The sequence below is a fragment of the Falco punctatus genome, assembly GCF_963210335.1.
Source record: "Falco punctatus genome assembly, chromosome: 1".
Classification (NCBI taxonomy): domain Eukaryota; kingdom Metazoa; phylum Chordata; class Aves; order Falconiformes; family Falconidae; genus Falco; species Falco punctatus.
In genome coordinates this window covers 18,301,462-18,316,314 of record NC_137580.1, presented here as the reverse complement: position 1 = coordinate 18,316,314, position 14,853 = coordinate 18,301,462, and the positions used below count along the sequence as shown (strand labels likewise).

Here is a 14,853-nt window from a genome sequence, read left to right as displayed (position 1 = left end):
CAGGCTCAAAATGCTGCAGTGATTAAAAGACAATCTTCAGTATTAGTGTCTAATGCTGACCTTGGACTTCTGCCAGCAAACCCAAGGTAAATCCATTACAGAGCTTTACAGGCAGAGAAAAGGTTTTCACTCAAGTACTTAGACCTGCCCATAGCCAGCCTGCCCCGCAGTACTGCCCCTGTTACACCCCCACCCATTTGCCTCCGCAGCAGGAGAGAACCGCATTAACTCTGCCCTTTCCCACAGACTCTCTGACTGGTGCTTTTGCCTGGATGGTGACAGCTGAAGTAGGGAGATGCCTCCTTGTGTCAGCTGTTGTTGGACAACACCCACGTTTCTGCACATTACATCTTCGAATTTCCTTCCATCCCTTTTTCTTGTAATTCTGCAGCCTTGTGGGGGTCACAAAGACGACTAGCTTGGTTGGTGTTAATACCATGGTATAAATGTCTTCTCACTCAGTGAGATCAAAATTAGGCTATTTGGGGCCAAATTATTTTGCCAGCATAAACTGGCAGGGCTTCATTGTCTTCCGTAAATGAAGATGGCCATTTACATTTATAACATCAGATGGGTGGCTAATTGCTTGGCATTCCTTGAAGATATGAACAGACGGCATCATAACTGATTAACTATTATTATCCATCTCAGCTGCTCTCAGGAGAAGAGTAGCAGATTTTTGCATCCGCTCCTGTTATGTACTTGGGCAGTGCAGTTTTCTGGTCCTGAGCTCCCAAGGATGGCCAAGGTGGAGGACAGCTTTCCTTTTCAGTGAGAAGACTGAAATTATTCCATTGCTGACGTACAGTGTCCAGGCTGGTGATGCAACATCATGGTACCCAAAGATACTACCACCTCAGAAAAACCCAGTGTTTCCTTGTGATCCAGTGGTCTCATTTTTGACCACTTCGATTTCCAGACCAAGCTTACTCGTGGCCAGCTCATACCAACATTTTTTCTCACTGCTCTTCAGCTCCAATCAACCTGATTCCCTTGTGCTCTTCACTAGGCAAACAAGCAGTTTATTTAACCTCTTCCTTTAAACAAACTCTTCAGTCCTCGAAATCTGTGTGCCTTGCCGAGTCCCTTCTCACTTGGCATCCTCTTTTACGTGGATGGAAGTCTCACAAAAGCTTGTGCAATGCCTTTGAACATTCCTTGGCTTTTACAAAGCCACATCATACTGAAGAACTGTTCCCAGCTAGTCCTCTCAGTTCCCACTGCTCTTTATTCCCAACTTACGAACTTCCAGTTTACAGAAATGCTTTTGCCCAGAACCCTGCACAACGCACCTACCAGAGTGTAGCCTTCTTCTGCCACCACCATCAGTCTCCCCAGCTGTTACTGCCAGAAACAGCCAGCTTCACAAACTGTGGACCATCCGCACATCCTCCGCAAGTGCCACTTGCCAGCCACTACTCCAGCTTCTTGTCCAGGAGTACTCCCAAAAATACTCGGTGAGAGTATTTGCATATGCAAGACCAGCTCCTGAATTCTCCTTCTTGCAGCATCTCCCATCCACCAGTTTGGTCCTGAGGTGCTCAGATTCAGTTTTGCTTTCCTTGACTTGCTGAACAGTGTTACCACAGAAACATCAGGCCAGCCCAGCACACCTGCTTTTCACCCTACTGAGGTTTTTTTCTATTTTATTCCTGTCTACCTTTGCATGTATCCTTTTAAAAATTGCTCTTGCCCACCTTGAATCAAGACACAAGGGTCTATGTTCCTCTGGCCAGACTGCACCCAGTTTGCTCTGAGGGAAAAATCAACACTGAAGTTCAGTGCAGCACTCCTTTCCGTGTGTGGAGATCCTGGGGTACTAAGCTACCCAAATTCTGCTTTTGCTGCGGTGGCAGCCCCTTTGCTGCTGCCTTCTCCCTTACCAAGGCCCCAGCATTTCATTCCAGGCTTGCAGAAGGCAGGCCCAGGGGAGGAAAGGCGAAGCACACCGAGCCACTGCCATTCTCATCTGCATCAGGAAGTGCTGTGAAATATTTACTAGATAATGTGGTCCCAGTGATCAGGTATGGGGCTGGTGACCTAAATGTTTTTGCACCGAGGTAGACTGCCATTTCCTTATTAACAGTTTCTGGCAGCATTAACATACTTCACATTTTTTTTTTAAATGTGGTTTAGCCAATACCAGAGCCTTCTGGACAAGGAGTCTTTAAGGGCATAGATGAATAAAGCAGGACACGCGCAAACCTTCCAGGTGACAGGACCAGAATACAAACCTACTTATAACACTGCTTAGAAACCTAGAACCAAGATTAAGGGGAAGAAAATGACTCCCAATTTTTTTTTTTAAAACTCCTGAAACAAAGCAACTCCAAATTGATGCTTTACACTCACCAATTATAAAAGCTTATGAGGTCAAAAAACACTGCAAGGAATTAAAATTAAGCTCACTTTTGTTGGAGGAAATGTTTTGCCTGACAGATCTGTGACTCATAATCAGCTTAAGTCACAGAAGCTAGCAATGCATTGTTATTTATAATATTTCTTGCAGAATGTATTGCCAAATCTGCATTCCACAGGCACGGGTATTTTAGATAGTTTTCAGTCAAAGACTTGTTTTTTTTATTTTAAATCAGGACATTTCTTCCAGCTGTTGTTCCTCCTCCTAGGCATAAGTGCTATTTGTGGCACAGTGTTTCAAATTTTTAAAACTTAAAGCCAACTCCAACAGTGCCACAGGGAAAGACAGTGTGCTATGAAACTCACCTGACCTGGCTTGCTAATGGCCAGCAGAAGCACGCTTGCATGCCCTCACAGTGCAGCAAGCAGTAATCTTCAGGTTCAGGGGACCGCAAGAAACAATGTGGACCTTGTTTACACACTAGGTATCAGTGTCTCTGTATGGGTAGCTTAAACCATTACACTATTTCCATTCTTAGCTTTTAAAAATGCACACAGGTGTGTTCAGAATCCTTGCTAAACCTTTCTTTGAAATGTAGATCTCTCTATAAATGTTAAACAGAGCTTTTAGTGGTAAGCATGAAGGAAAAAAAATATCCTCACGCCTAGGACACAACAGAAAGCCGCCCCACTGTACTTCAGGTTCAAAATCTAAGTTGCAGTTCATAAAGACACATTTTAATAAATTAACATTTATTGAACATATCACATGAGCCTTTATTTTGCTTGTTTGCCCCAGTGCAAAATTAAGCTATTTAACATGTAGATTATAATAACAGAACTGTAAGCAGCTTCATAAAATGAAAGACCAAATACATTTTAATATGATCAGACTCTTTAATCTGGTGGATAAGGGACAGTGGGGTAAAAGGGAATAATCTGTTTTAGGGTCTGATATACAACCTATCTCATTTTTTAAACACAAATCTGTTAAAAGCCACCGTTTAGCAGGAGAACATGCATCTAAAAATTGATGATATGGGGCATCATCCATTAAATATACTATTTGTAGACAATAGGGATGGGAAAAAGATTAAAATAAAAAGCACCAGGGCCCCACGGCCCACCTAAAATGAAGTATTTTGCAGGGAGAGTGTAATGCCATTTTGTCAGTGCTCTACTGCAACATGCTGTAAGGACTAGCATTTTTGTCTATTTCCTGCACATTTGCTGTAGAAATGCACTTCTTTGGAAAAGCAACCGTCAAGGCTTTGCAAACGCAGGGTGACTTCAGACACCCAGCTTATTGGCCTGGGTGAGGACAACTTTCAGAACAGGCATAAAAGCAGAGGTCTCGCTGAAGTTGCTGGTGCTGACTATGTGCGTGTGGATGTTCAGTCCTTCCTGGTAGTTGCGGGTTTCGATGCTCTTCACAATGTTGTGCAAACCGCTAATGATGGTTGGAGAAAGCTGCAAGGAAGCCAGACAAGGCAGGTCAGCAGAAAGAGGAAACAATGCATACACTAGTGCTAGAAAAACAGAGGTCCCGAGTGTAACATTTGGCCCTCAGAAAAGTGTAGCAATTAATTCCTTTAATGACAGCCACCTTCAGAGCTGCACCACACTGGGAACAGTCACTGGGAAGACTAACTTCAACCAGAACAGACCTTCTCTGCAGCACTGCAAAGCTCTGCAAGCCCTTCACTGCCAGCCCCTGGGTGCAATTCCCCATGGGAGACCTGCTGTGACAGACTGTGGTGCACGAAAGACCTACTGAGCTTTTATACCTCTGGGCTAAAGTTAATTGCTCAGCAAAGATGGCCTGAAAATGACAGGATCAGACCACTCTAATCCTAAAGTACTAAAGAGATCTAAGCCCAGTCCTTTTATTCTGCCACAGACCTCCTGGAAGACTTTGGAAAAGTTACCAGATCCTCAAAAGTACTTGTACATCTGCCCTCTGGTGAAGTCAATGAGCCTTCAATATCTACATCTTCTGGTTTTTTTCTGACCCCAGGCTGCACGTTTCTCACTCGCTGCTGGGAGCGGGGGAACTTGCTGTGCTGGGTTCATTCTGCTGGTGACAGGAACCCTCCTGATGCATTCACACAGTGCCTACTACAAGGAGCTCTGCTCTTTGGGCTCAGCACAGCACCATACAACTCATGACGTGACCCAAACACTGCGAAGTCTGCAGAGGCACTTAGGGCCAAGCACTATCTACCAGTTTCTGGGAAATGTATGGAAACATACAATAAATGGATTTGAAGCATGCTTCCAAAGAAAGAACAAGCACCTTTACATATTGCAGAGAGATCCACACCACCAATGAAGTTCTTGGCTATACCTGCAATATCTGGGGTGAGGGGGAAGCAACAGAACTTACTGTCTGTTCCCTAAGTTTGTCATATAGAAACTCCAGGCGTTTATTTGCATCATCTAGTTTCCTCTTGGTTTGCTGCAAAAGAAATACATACATTAGAACACAGTGATTTTAAGAATACCATACAGATCTGATATTATTGCATAGGTCCATGCAGCATGTGAAACTCCTTTCTCAACAACATTTTCCTAACACATCATTTGAATTCTTTGCTCTGTACTTTTCTCCCCTGATTTTTCTAGGAAAGGCCACATGATATGACTGGTTCTCCACATGTAACTGCTCTAGTTAGCTACAGAGACTAGTAAACTGTAAGAGGTACATTCCAAAACCCACTGGTATAGCTGATACGGAAAAGTGACAAAATTCCGAGTTGCAGCATGGATTTTTTTTTTTTTTTGGTTCACTGGCAAAGCACGATAGCTGGATAAAGTTATTACTGGAATCAGGTAGCCAGCAGTGTCAATGTGCTTAAGGGCACATGCAGTCACTGAAGTCTAAGGAAGTAGAACTCAGTCATTTATGGCAAATCCTAATTATATTTTCCAATATTTGATTAGTAAAACCACAAGTTAGTTTGTACGCTTTCATTTCAACAGAAAAACTAATAGCATAACCCAAACTGTGCTCCCAAGTCCTTTTACACTTCCATGATTTTATCTAGAGCAAACCACACATTCATGTGTCTGGAATTATTCTGCCACCAAGGGCTCTTAAAATAACACCAGTATATTCTACCTGGAGTGCCACAGCAGCTGCCAGAGAAATGGATTTTTATCCACCGTTTAGTTTTTATTCGCCTTTTTTTTTTTAAACAGCTACAGAAATTGAAGATTTTAATCCAGAATAATAAAGCAGCAATAAAGCATCAAGGTTACAATTACAGAAGCACAAAAAAGGTGGTCAACAGCAGTAGAAATGGCATCAGTGCACAACAGTAATGGAACTTGCTCCCAAATCAGTATGCACATCAATCCATCTTCACTTAGGAACAGTAATGGAACTTGCTCCCAAATCAGTATGCACATCAATCCATCTTCACTTAGGATTGTGCCATTTCCCCTGGCAACTGAAATGTTTCCCTGGATTAAATAGTCGCCCAGAGAGAAACCAACAAAGCCTACGGCAACACTCTGGATCAGGGGTAAGACAGACTGGTGGCTGCCTGCTGTACTAGAATTTAGGGAAAGCTGTTTGGATGGCAAGGGGCATAAAGGAGAACACAGCACAGCGATCTCAGGCCACATGTGGCAAACCCCTCAGCAGTAGTTACGCTGTCAAGGAACTGAGACAAGTAAGGAAAATATACCCCAGGGAGAGGCAGATAAACTGGCTAATTCTTCTGGACTGGCTAACTCTTCCAGATACAGGAATTAGAACATTTGTTTCAAAACCTGCGAAAGGCATACATGCTGTTTTCATTTTACAGATGGCCAACTAGGGCATAGAGGAATACATTGTGTTTAGTGGAACACCAAGACATCTCTCCAGCTAAAGGAAATTAGGTGGAAGAAGTTCCAGTTCCCATGTTCTCCTTCAGAATCTAATAACTGAGTAGTGTCTGCATTTGTTCTGACAATAACTGATGTACACAGTCAGGGTGTTGTGTCTCAGCGCTGTGTGCCAGAAACGCTTGCTCGGCCTAAGGAAATCAAAGACTTAACAAGAAGCAAGCAAAATGTGATGGCAGAGCAGAAAAGCAATCCCTGGGTGCAGGTGTGAACTGAATGCTTTTGCCTTCTTTGTGTGTCTGGGAGAAGGGGCACTCAGAGGAGGTGAAGGTCAAAGGCTCTGTGCAGTATACAACTTTAGCCCTGCACTCTACAGCCTAACCTTTAAAGAAAGGATGTTGAGCAACCGAATACTACTGAACCTTACACAGTTTGTCCAAAGAAAGGTCTATGGCCTTGAAAAGCTTCTGTAAATGTGTGCGTGGGTGAGTCCACCCTGAAATTGCTGGGCTGAGAACCACAGGAGGGGTACATACACTCAAGTGCCAAGTCTAAATTACAGAGCCAGCAGAAACTGTACAGCAGACTTAAGACAGAAGTGACATCAAACGCCCAACATACTCCCACAGCTGTGGCCACAGAGCCCTCAGACAGCTCAGCTCCCAGTTACCGTAACAGGAGTGTGAGTCTGTGCTGCTGACCAAGCACTTTTAGTGCACAAAGCTCTCTGCACATCACCAGCTTGTCTTTCATCATCCACCTTTCAGCATGCAGCAGGCATGAGCTGAACAGTCAGCATATGGGCTTTGAGGTAGCGTGCTATTTACTGACCACTGGAAATAAATGAGAAACTTTAAGACAGATGGCTCAAAGTACTAACTTAACTGCCAAAGGAAATGTTTTTCCTAACCAGCTCCATCCATCATGTTAAAGCCCATAACCTTGTACTTCTCTGCTACCTGTTATTTTCTTTTGAAATGAGTTCGTTATCAGAAATCACAGATCAAAATCTGTGGCATGTACTCACATATGTGAGCCTTGTCTCAGACCTGGCATAATACCAGCTGCTTCCTGCTCTGAATTACAAGCAGCAGTTAAGCAAGTGTACAGGGCACACATCCACAGTGATCACCTGACAGAAGGAAGGACAACCCTTTCTGAAGGTTTTAGATTTTTTTTTTTTTTTAACCCATCAACATCAAAACCTCAACTATAACCAGTTCCAACCTTCCTCCTCAGAAAAGAGCAGCAGAGAGGGCTGCAATGGGTTAACTCCCTCCCCATAAACAGCACCATGGCATTCTGCCCCTGCTGAGGTCTGTAAGGACCAGAGTCAAAGTGCTTGGGCAGCTGGCTGTGTTCTGGCCCCGACTGCCACATCCTATGTGGATACAGCTTTTCTATGCATTGCTTGTGGCTGCTCAAAGCAGCCTTTAGAAAAAAAAGCTCTCAGGAGATGCTGTGATTCACCCAAACACAAGGGCACTCTGGGAGTGCTGCAGACATACCGGGTCGGAGGCAGACAGCAGGCACCTCTGGATAAGAGCTTCAAATGTAGTCTTCAGAATAAGGTGCTCCTCAGGGATGGGCTTCTTGGTGATCTTCTCTGTTGGCAATGCCTGCACGTGCTGAGGAACAGAGAGCAGGTGAGGCTTTTCCAGGTCACCGTGACCACTCGTTTTCAACTAAACCAAGTGGCATTATTAGCCAGCTTGGCACAACTCCTATTTCTTCCCTGTGGGTGTGTGGAGGTGACAGTAACAGCATCTGCTGTCACTCCCTCTGGAGAGCTGTGAAGTCACATAAGGAAACAGCTTGTTGGTCCATATTGACTAGAGCATTAACTGCGAAGAGGTACTGTCTAGGTGGAGACTACAGCAGCAACGTGCCAGCCAGCGTGGTGCAGAGCTAGTGACTAAAAACTCCACCTGGCCAACAGGACCCCAGCCTGCAAGCTTCTACTGAAGCACAAGCCAGAACCACGTGACGCTGGGGCTACATTACCTGGATGGCATTGCCAATTGGGGCCCCCGGGGCCCCCTCTGTACTGGGTTTGGAAGCGGCGGGTGGCATGATGCATGGTCCCAGGGGCTGGGGAGCAGCGGGGTAGCCCCCCTGCAGCACCGGCTGTCCCACAGGGAGGTGCGGTGGCTGGAAGCTGGGTGTGCCTGTGGCTGGTGCCGGGCCCAGAGGCTGCTGCATCTGAGACTGCGGATCTGCCAGTGGATTCATGATAGGGGAAGTGATGGGAACTGGGGGCAGGAAGTTATCAGGGACCTGTTGAAAAGAAAAAAGACACCAGTGCATTTACGCTGCTGTGGATGCCCAGGCAGAGCGCAACATCCAGCTCCTAGACCTCCCAACCCATAGCAACTGAGAGCTTCCAGGCAAGCTGCTGAGACCCCAGGATACAGAAATAACAGGGGCAGGCAATACGGGATTTCACTCTGGCTAAATAAGCCCATTCCTCTGGCCACAGTTGCACAGTGAGAAGTGCCCTGGAGCAGTAATATCCTCCTGCATTTCCAGTCCTGTGTGTTCTGCCTGTCCTGCCCACACAGGGCAGGAGCAGTCTGCCCAACCTGCCCGCAGCCACAAAAGCTGAGCACAGCCACCTCAAATCAAAGCCAGCCTCTCTCTGCTAAGGGTACAAAACAGAGGTTTGTTAGACCAGCACTACAGAACAGTTACACTAATGAAAGTTAACTGACACCTACATCTATTCTTACTGTTGGGTCATTATATTTAGATTTTTGCGTCTCACTTTCAAGGGTACATTTTTGTCTCCGCAGTACATAGGCCCCAGCTAGCAACATGCACCGATAAAGCTTCTGAAAGCCTTTCAAGCTTCTGGCAAACAGGTTTGCGCTGGGACAGATTATGAATGCATTTCAGATTCATCCCTAAGCATCTGTCAGTCTTTACACAGAAGCGTTTCTGAAACGCTTGGTAGAGGGAAGAAACAACCAAATGAGCTACTGGCCTCCACTGCACATCATACAGGAATCCAAACAGAAGAAAGATCTCCCATGGGAATAAGCACATTTCTTTGTGTGTGCATGGAAAAAAAAAGGAAAGATTACAGAACCCTGAACGCCATCTTGAATGATGCCAGAATTAAGCTAGTAGTTATTAGTATTGAGAAAAATATTCTCAATCCAGCACCAAAGCCAGCTATAAAAGCAATTAATCACAACAATAAACATTTGAATGGTGGGTAAGTTCTTAGGTAGAAAACAGTTGCAAATTACAGCTGACTTAAAATGCCAGACAGTTCTTCTATTTTACAACAGTCCATTGTGGTGAGTCATTTCAGAATACCCTAAACTACCCCCTCATAGAGCAAACATAAGGGAAACAGAAACATTTCTGACAGAGGTTTGTTGAATACTCAACAGTGAATGCAACAAATAAGCCCTTATTTAGGAGGGAGCCAATCCTCGAGACCTGGCTATGGCAGATATTCTGGCTGTGACACAAACTGAGCAGCAACAAAACCCCTGCTTGCAGAAGGCTGCTTCATGAGCTCTCAGGTCCAGCAGTTATTCTCACTGACAACTCTCCTCCTTCTACTTAAGAGCCTGAAGCCCCGAAAGGCAGCATGCCGGCTGCTGTGCGAGAAATGCCCCAGCACTGGGGGCAGTCACAAGCACACAAAGCATCCCCTACCTATCCTCCAAAAGCTTCTTCATCTTGAACTGCAGAGACCAAAACTCAGAGTAAGGAAGAATTCTGCCTTCACCTTCACCCAGACCTTATCTTGCTTGCTCCAACTTTTTTTTTTTTCTCTCTCCACACTTAACACACTCCAGACTGACACTTGCTTCCCAAATGCACCAGGCTCAGAGAGCAGCAGATGACACCGACTGCTGTGGAGATATGCAAGACTATAGCAGCACCAGGGGATGAAAAGGCTTACTCTGCTCTGTGCCAAGCATCCCCAGTTATTCTGTCCTGCTGCAATCCAAATCCATTTTACAAAACTATACTGCCTCCATCATGAAAATTGTCTTACTCTCAGCATCTCTCAGGGTCAGACCCTTAATCAGTATAAATTGCTTTCAGCTCCGGCAAAGTCTGTAATCTGTAACAATTTGTATGGCCTCATCATTTCACAAAAGCATCATCTCCTGCAAAACTCATCTGCTTTACTGCAGATGAAAAAAGCCCAAGGTATTTTCTTCCCTCAAACCAGGATCTACGCTGTTATTAACAACCACAACTTTAGCAAAAAGCCGCCATCTCTTTAGAGGCTTAAATATTTTGAGAGAGAATGCATATTGGAGAGGCATAAGGCCATTTCTGCTCACGAGGTGCAGCTTCTGTTTGCTGCTAGCCCTTTTTTCTTCTCCTGCCAACAGATTTCCCAGGAACAGCTTAAGTTACTGCTTTTAAGGTGGTAGGCACTCAGCTGTGTCAAGACAGGATACTTTGAGTACCTTCTTCTTCTTGGCAGCTCTGTTCAGGGCGGGAGGGTCATTCCAGCCATTCTGAGGCCCTGGAACAGAAAGAAAACAGAGACTTAAGCACCTCGGGAAAGTAGTGATGGCTTCTTGAGCTCAGCTCCCCACTACAGCTCTACTGGCAGGGGCTCGGCAGAGCCTGCCCTCACCTCCCTGCTCTTCTTCCCTTCACTGGGGACCAGAATAGCTCCTGCACCAGCCACAGCACGCCAGCCATCAGACCCTCTGGGCTCTGCACCCACTGTGCAGGTTTGGCATCTTGACCAACAGTTCTCAAGTTTGATAGAAGTTGATATTTTTTTTGAAAATTTTTTTTTAATTCTCTCGCAGGAAGAAAAAAAAGCCTTTGAGCAGACACACCCTCTGAAGAGGCAGGCAGTTGCTTACCACACCTAGAACACAGCTCTGCTATACAGACTGTATACATGAAGACAGCTTCAGCTACCCGTGAAGGTTTCTCCCATCTGTATCACACTCAAATAAGAACTGGTTCTGAGCTGCCTTTCCCGCCCCCATGATCACTGTAACATTATTATAAACATTAATCAGCAGCAAATATGTCAGAAACCATGGGTGAATAAAACTACCATTAAGCTGCATCCATTTCCCAAGAGCTGCTCTTGCTGCAATTGCATACTGTGATGGATTTATACAACAGTTGACATGTTCCCCAACAACACAACATAGAGGCGTAAGAGGCAACAGGAGCCTTAAACATTGCAGGCCAGATTACCCAGCCACCCTGCAGATACAAGACAGCCATAAAATCAGGATTCCCCTGCCAGCTACAGCACATTTATGGGTGTTTTTGTCCCAAAAGCAGAGCAGAGCTGCTGGAGCAAGGTGGCAAAATCCAGCTTTTGGCACCAAGGGCAGTTTGTTTCAAACTGGGAGCAGCACAGAGGATGTCTGAGCACGTTCAGTCAGAGCCTGGGGTGTTGTTCCTACCACATCTGATCTTCCAAGAAAGCGCACACTGTGCAGTTGCAAGATTTCTACACCAAAGCTTGCATTAGTGCATTAGAAATAGTTAACCATCTCAGAATGCATGTAACCGGGACCACAGCATTGTACCTCAGCATTACCACAGCCTCGCCGAGTAATCAGGATTTACTGCACAAAGCCACAAAAAGCCAACAAAACCAAATCCCTGCTCAATGGACTTTTTCACCACAGTGTTTTTCACTTAGCAGATGATTAATTCACCTTAGAGCTTAACTTCACTGCAGAATTTGTTCGATTTATCTGAATTTTCATTTGCTCCTGAGCTTTTGTTGAAAAGGTTCCACATCCAGAGCATGTTAAAGGGGTAAATGAAAGAATTTAAAGCCCCTCTCGCATCTGCTTTCTCTTTAACCAAAGGCAGTGCCATCTCCTGGCAGCCATGTGCCCCAGGAGCTCCTCTGTTCCCCCCTTATCCAGAAAATCCCAGAGTATTTCTGATACAGGAAGTTTAACTTCTGCAGTGTTAATAGTGATAACACAAGAAAATATCTCAGACTGTTATTGCTGTTAATTTCCTGGAAAAATTTGCTTTAAAAAGAAAACCAGCATTTGTTTCTGTGGTTAAAAACTCCAGATATGTTGTTATTGGTTTTAATTAAGGAACTGAAAATTAATTTGATTGAAGTCTAATCAGCAAACAGCATCACACTTATGTTCTCTGAAGAACATATGTGTTACTGATGTCTGTTCAATTGATTTCATGTAGTGGCTGTAATTATTTTCAGGTTAGGTGGTACCTAGTTCACCTGCGAAGGGAGGGGCCTGGTCTTGAGTTGGTAGACTTTCTGCAGATAAAATGCAAAGAGAACTAAAAAAAGATTTCCATTGAAAATAATAAAACAATTGGTTTGTAATTTCTGACTAGCAATTTAGTTTCAATAAGCACAAGAAGTCAGGAGAAAAAATGCCTAACCTAATTACAATGCCATTTTAGAGACAAGTCATTTGTTCAAACCACCCTGTGGAATTACTTTTGTCTGTCTTCCCTGAAAACGAGCCTGTTGCTCTTTCCATGCAGTTAATCAGTGTTTCTGGTTGTTTCTGACAAATATTGCAGAGTCCTGGCCCACTTTCTTATCTCTTCTGGTGCTCTCATTTTCTATTCCCACCAGCTGATGCAGCCAACAGATCATTACTCTTTGCAACTTTTCAGAAGATGCTTAAAGTACTTCATTTCAAAGTGGAAGTCAAGCATTTTCCCAAATCAAGGTGTGCTCTCAACTGCATCCAGCCCAGCAAAAAGAGTACGTTCACACTGCAGCTTTGGACCCATGTGAAAAGACACATTGCTTGCTCAGACCGAGTAATAAATCCAAGGGGCAAAACACAGCCAACAAAGCATTTGCCATTTCAAAGAGAAGAGGAACACTGGAGATGAGCGTGCTGCTGTTCCTGGGGTTTGTCTGATGCAGTTCTGGTGCTAACCCTTCCCTTAGCTCAGATTTGCTCTATCACAATTCCACACAAGATTCAAGATTCTGAAAATTGAAACTCCCTTGAAAGCAGGTTCAAAGACCTATCACAAAACAAAGTGAGATAGGTTGAAAGGGAAATTAAATCTGGGCTTTTCCTGCTTACTGGAGCTCTAAGCACAGCTTAACATATTGATGTTATATGCATTTGCAAAAAACAGAAGATACTTACAGAACTATTTTTTAAAGTGATTTTTAAATCCAAGCCAGTTCAAAGTGCAGGTGCTTTTCAAGACTTCAAATTTGAGATCTTTTTTCCTTCCTGCCTTACCACCCCCCCCCCCTCCTAAGATAATCATATCTGTGAAGTGATACATGATGTTCTCAGATTGGATCATCACCACACACAAAAGTGCACCACCACTTCAAAGCCAAGATCAGCATCACTGTTATGCTCTGCACTGGAACATTCAGAGTTACAGGTGAGATCTGCGTCTGGCTGCAGATTTCTGTTGTTTTATGGGATCTCATGCCAAGGGGCCCTTCACAAAGCAATGCAGCTACTCTGGAAAATATGGTGGTGGTTACACATATTAAGCATTACACCATCATTTCTGCACTTACAAAGCAAGCTTTTTCTCTTTGTTTATATGTTTTTTGAAAGGCATAATCCAAAACTGGAAGGAAAGCAGTGTACTTCTTAGATAGCTCTTATCTTTTTTCCATAGTCCGTCAGCCACAGGCAGCAATTGTATGCCAGCAGCCCACATGCATGAGACACCTGGTCTCAGCACCTCACTGTGCCCTGCAGTCCACCCTCTGCATTTCAGCCCGAGGCTGGCATTTGCCAGGAATCAGAGATAATGCCCAGGTTTGGGTTCCTGAAGGCCTGACACTTTGTACTGGCTGCCTTCTTACTACAGCTGCTGGAAAAACACAAGCAGCACCCATAACTCTCAAGAAGTTTTATAAAAAAACTAGTACGGACAACTTACGATTTTGAAAAGGAATCTGGCAAGGCAATGCAAATAACGACCGCTTCAATTCCCCTTACACTAAAAATGACATGGGCAAGATGTGTTAGACTACTAAGTGGATTATAGAATTTTACAAATCAGGTTTTATTGTCAATGTCCCTAATTTCTATTGCCCAGAGTACAAAGCTTCACCTGCTCTAAGATGCCTCACTGACTACATCCCTTCACTATTAACGCCAGAAACGTAGCAAGTGACAGATCTGAAGTGCCAGCCAGTGACGCAAGTAGAGTAGTAAAATGAGTAAGAACCATTTTCTTGTTCCTTGCATTTATTTGGAGGTGCAGAAGCTATGCTGGCTGCATCATAATGTGCTGATTCACATCCCAGGCCCAGAACCCTATCCAGCACCTCTTCCTCTGTTTAATTTAGTAACTCCTCTCTGGCTTAGAGATAGAAGTTTGACATGCCCCATAATACAGGGTCAGGAGAGGTCACAGTACAGCATTTCCAAGAACAGAGGGGACGCTGAATCTGGGTGCAAGATGGGAGGGAAAAGGCCTTTTCTTGCCTTGCAGCTGTCCTACACCAGTCTTCTCTATTTTTTGACAGAGCAAAAGACAGTTTCTCCCCAAAACACGAGCGTGTGTGTGAAGGCAATGCCATAAAGAGGTGTGGGCTCCCAGCCTCACAGATGCCAGGAGCACCTACTCCTGCTGCCGAATCAAAAACAATTATGCATTTTCTGCACTGCATCACCCCTAACAGACTTTTAAAATAGAGAGTGAGTCACAGTGAGCTCCTTA

The 14,853-nt window shown here is 44.5% G+C and overlaps 1 protein-coding gene across 11 annotated transcripts in view; it reads right to left on the bottom strand.

The window, feature by feature from the left end:
- Nucleotides 1–3,094: 3,094 nt before the first annotated feature.
- The window catches only part of SEC31A (SEC31 homolog A, COPII coat complex component), a 45,597-nt gene continuing 33,838 nt past the window's right edge, over nt 3,095–14,853 (bottom strand). For 6 of the 11 annotated variants that reach the window (XM_080408417.1, XM_080408419.1, XM_080408412.1 and 3 more), the window contains 5 exons: nt 10,632–10,690; nt 8,197–8,469; nt 7,701–7,820; nt 4,745–4,816; nt 3,095–3,828 (listed from right to left, as the gene is read on the bottom strand). In XM_080408417.1, coding sequence (XP_080264543.1) covers nt 3,649–3,828; nt 4,745–4,816; nt 7,701–7,820; nt 8,197–8,469; nt 10,632–10,690 — 704 coding nt within the window. In that variant the 3' untranslated portion in view covers nt 3,095–3,648. Of the gene's footprint in view, nt 3,829–4,744; nt 4,817–7,700; nt 7,821–8,196; nt 8,470–10,631; nt 10,691–12,397; nt 12,446–14,853 lie in introns of all 11 variants that reach the window. The other 5 variants (XM_080408411.1, XM_080408416.1, XM_080408418.1 and 2 more) reach the window with 1 other exon arrangement.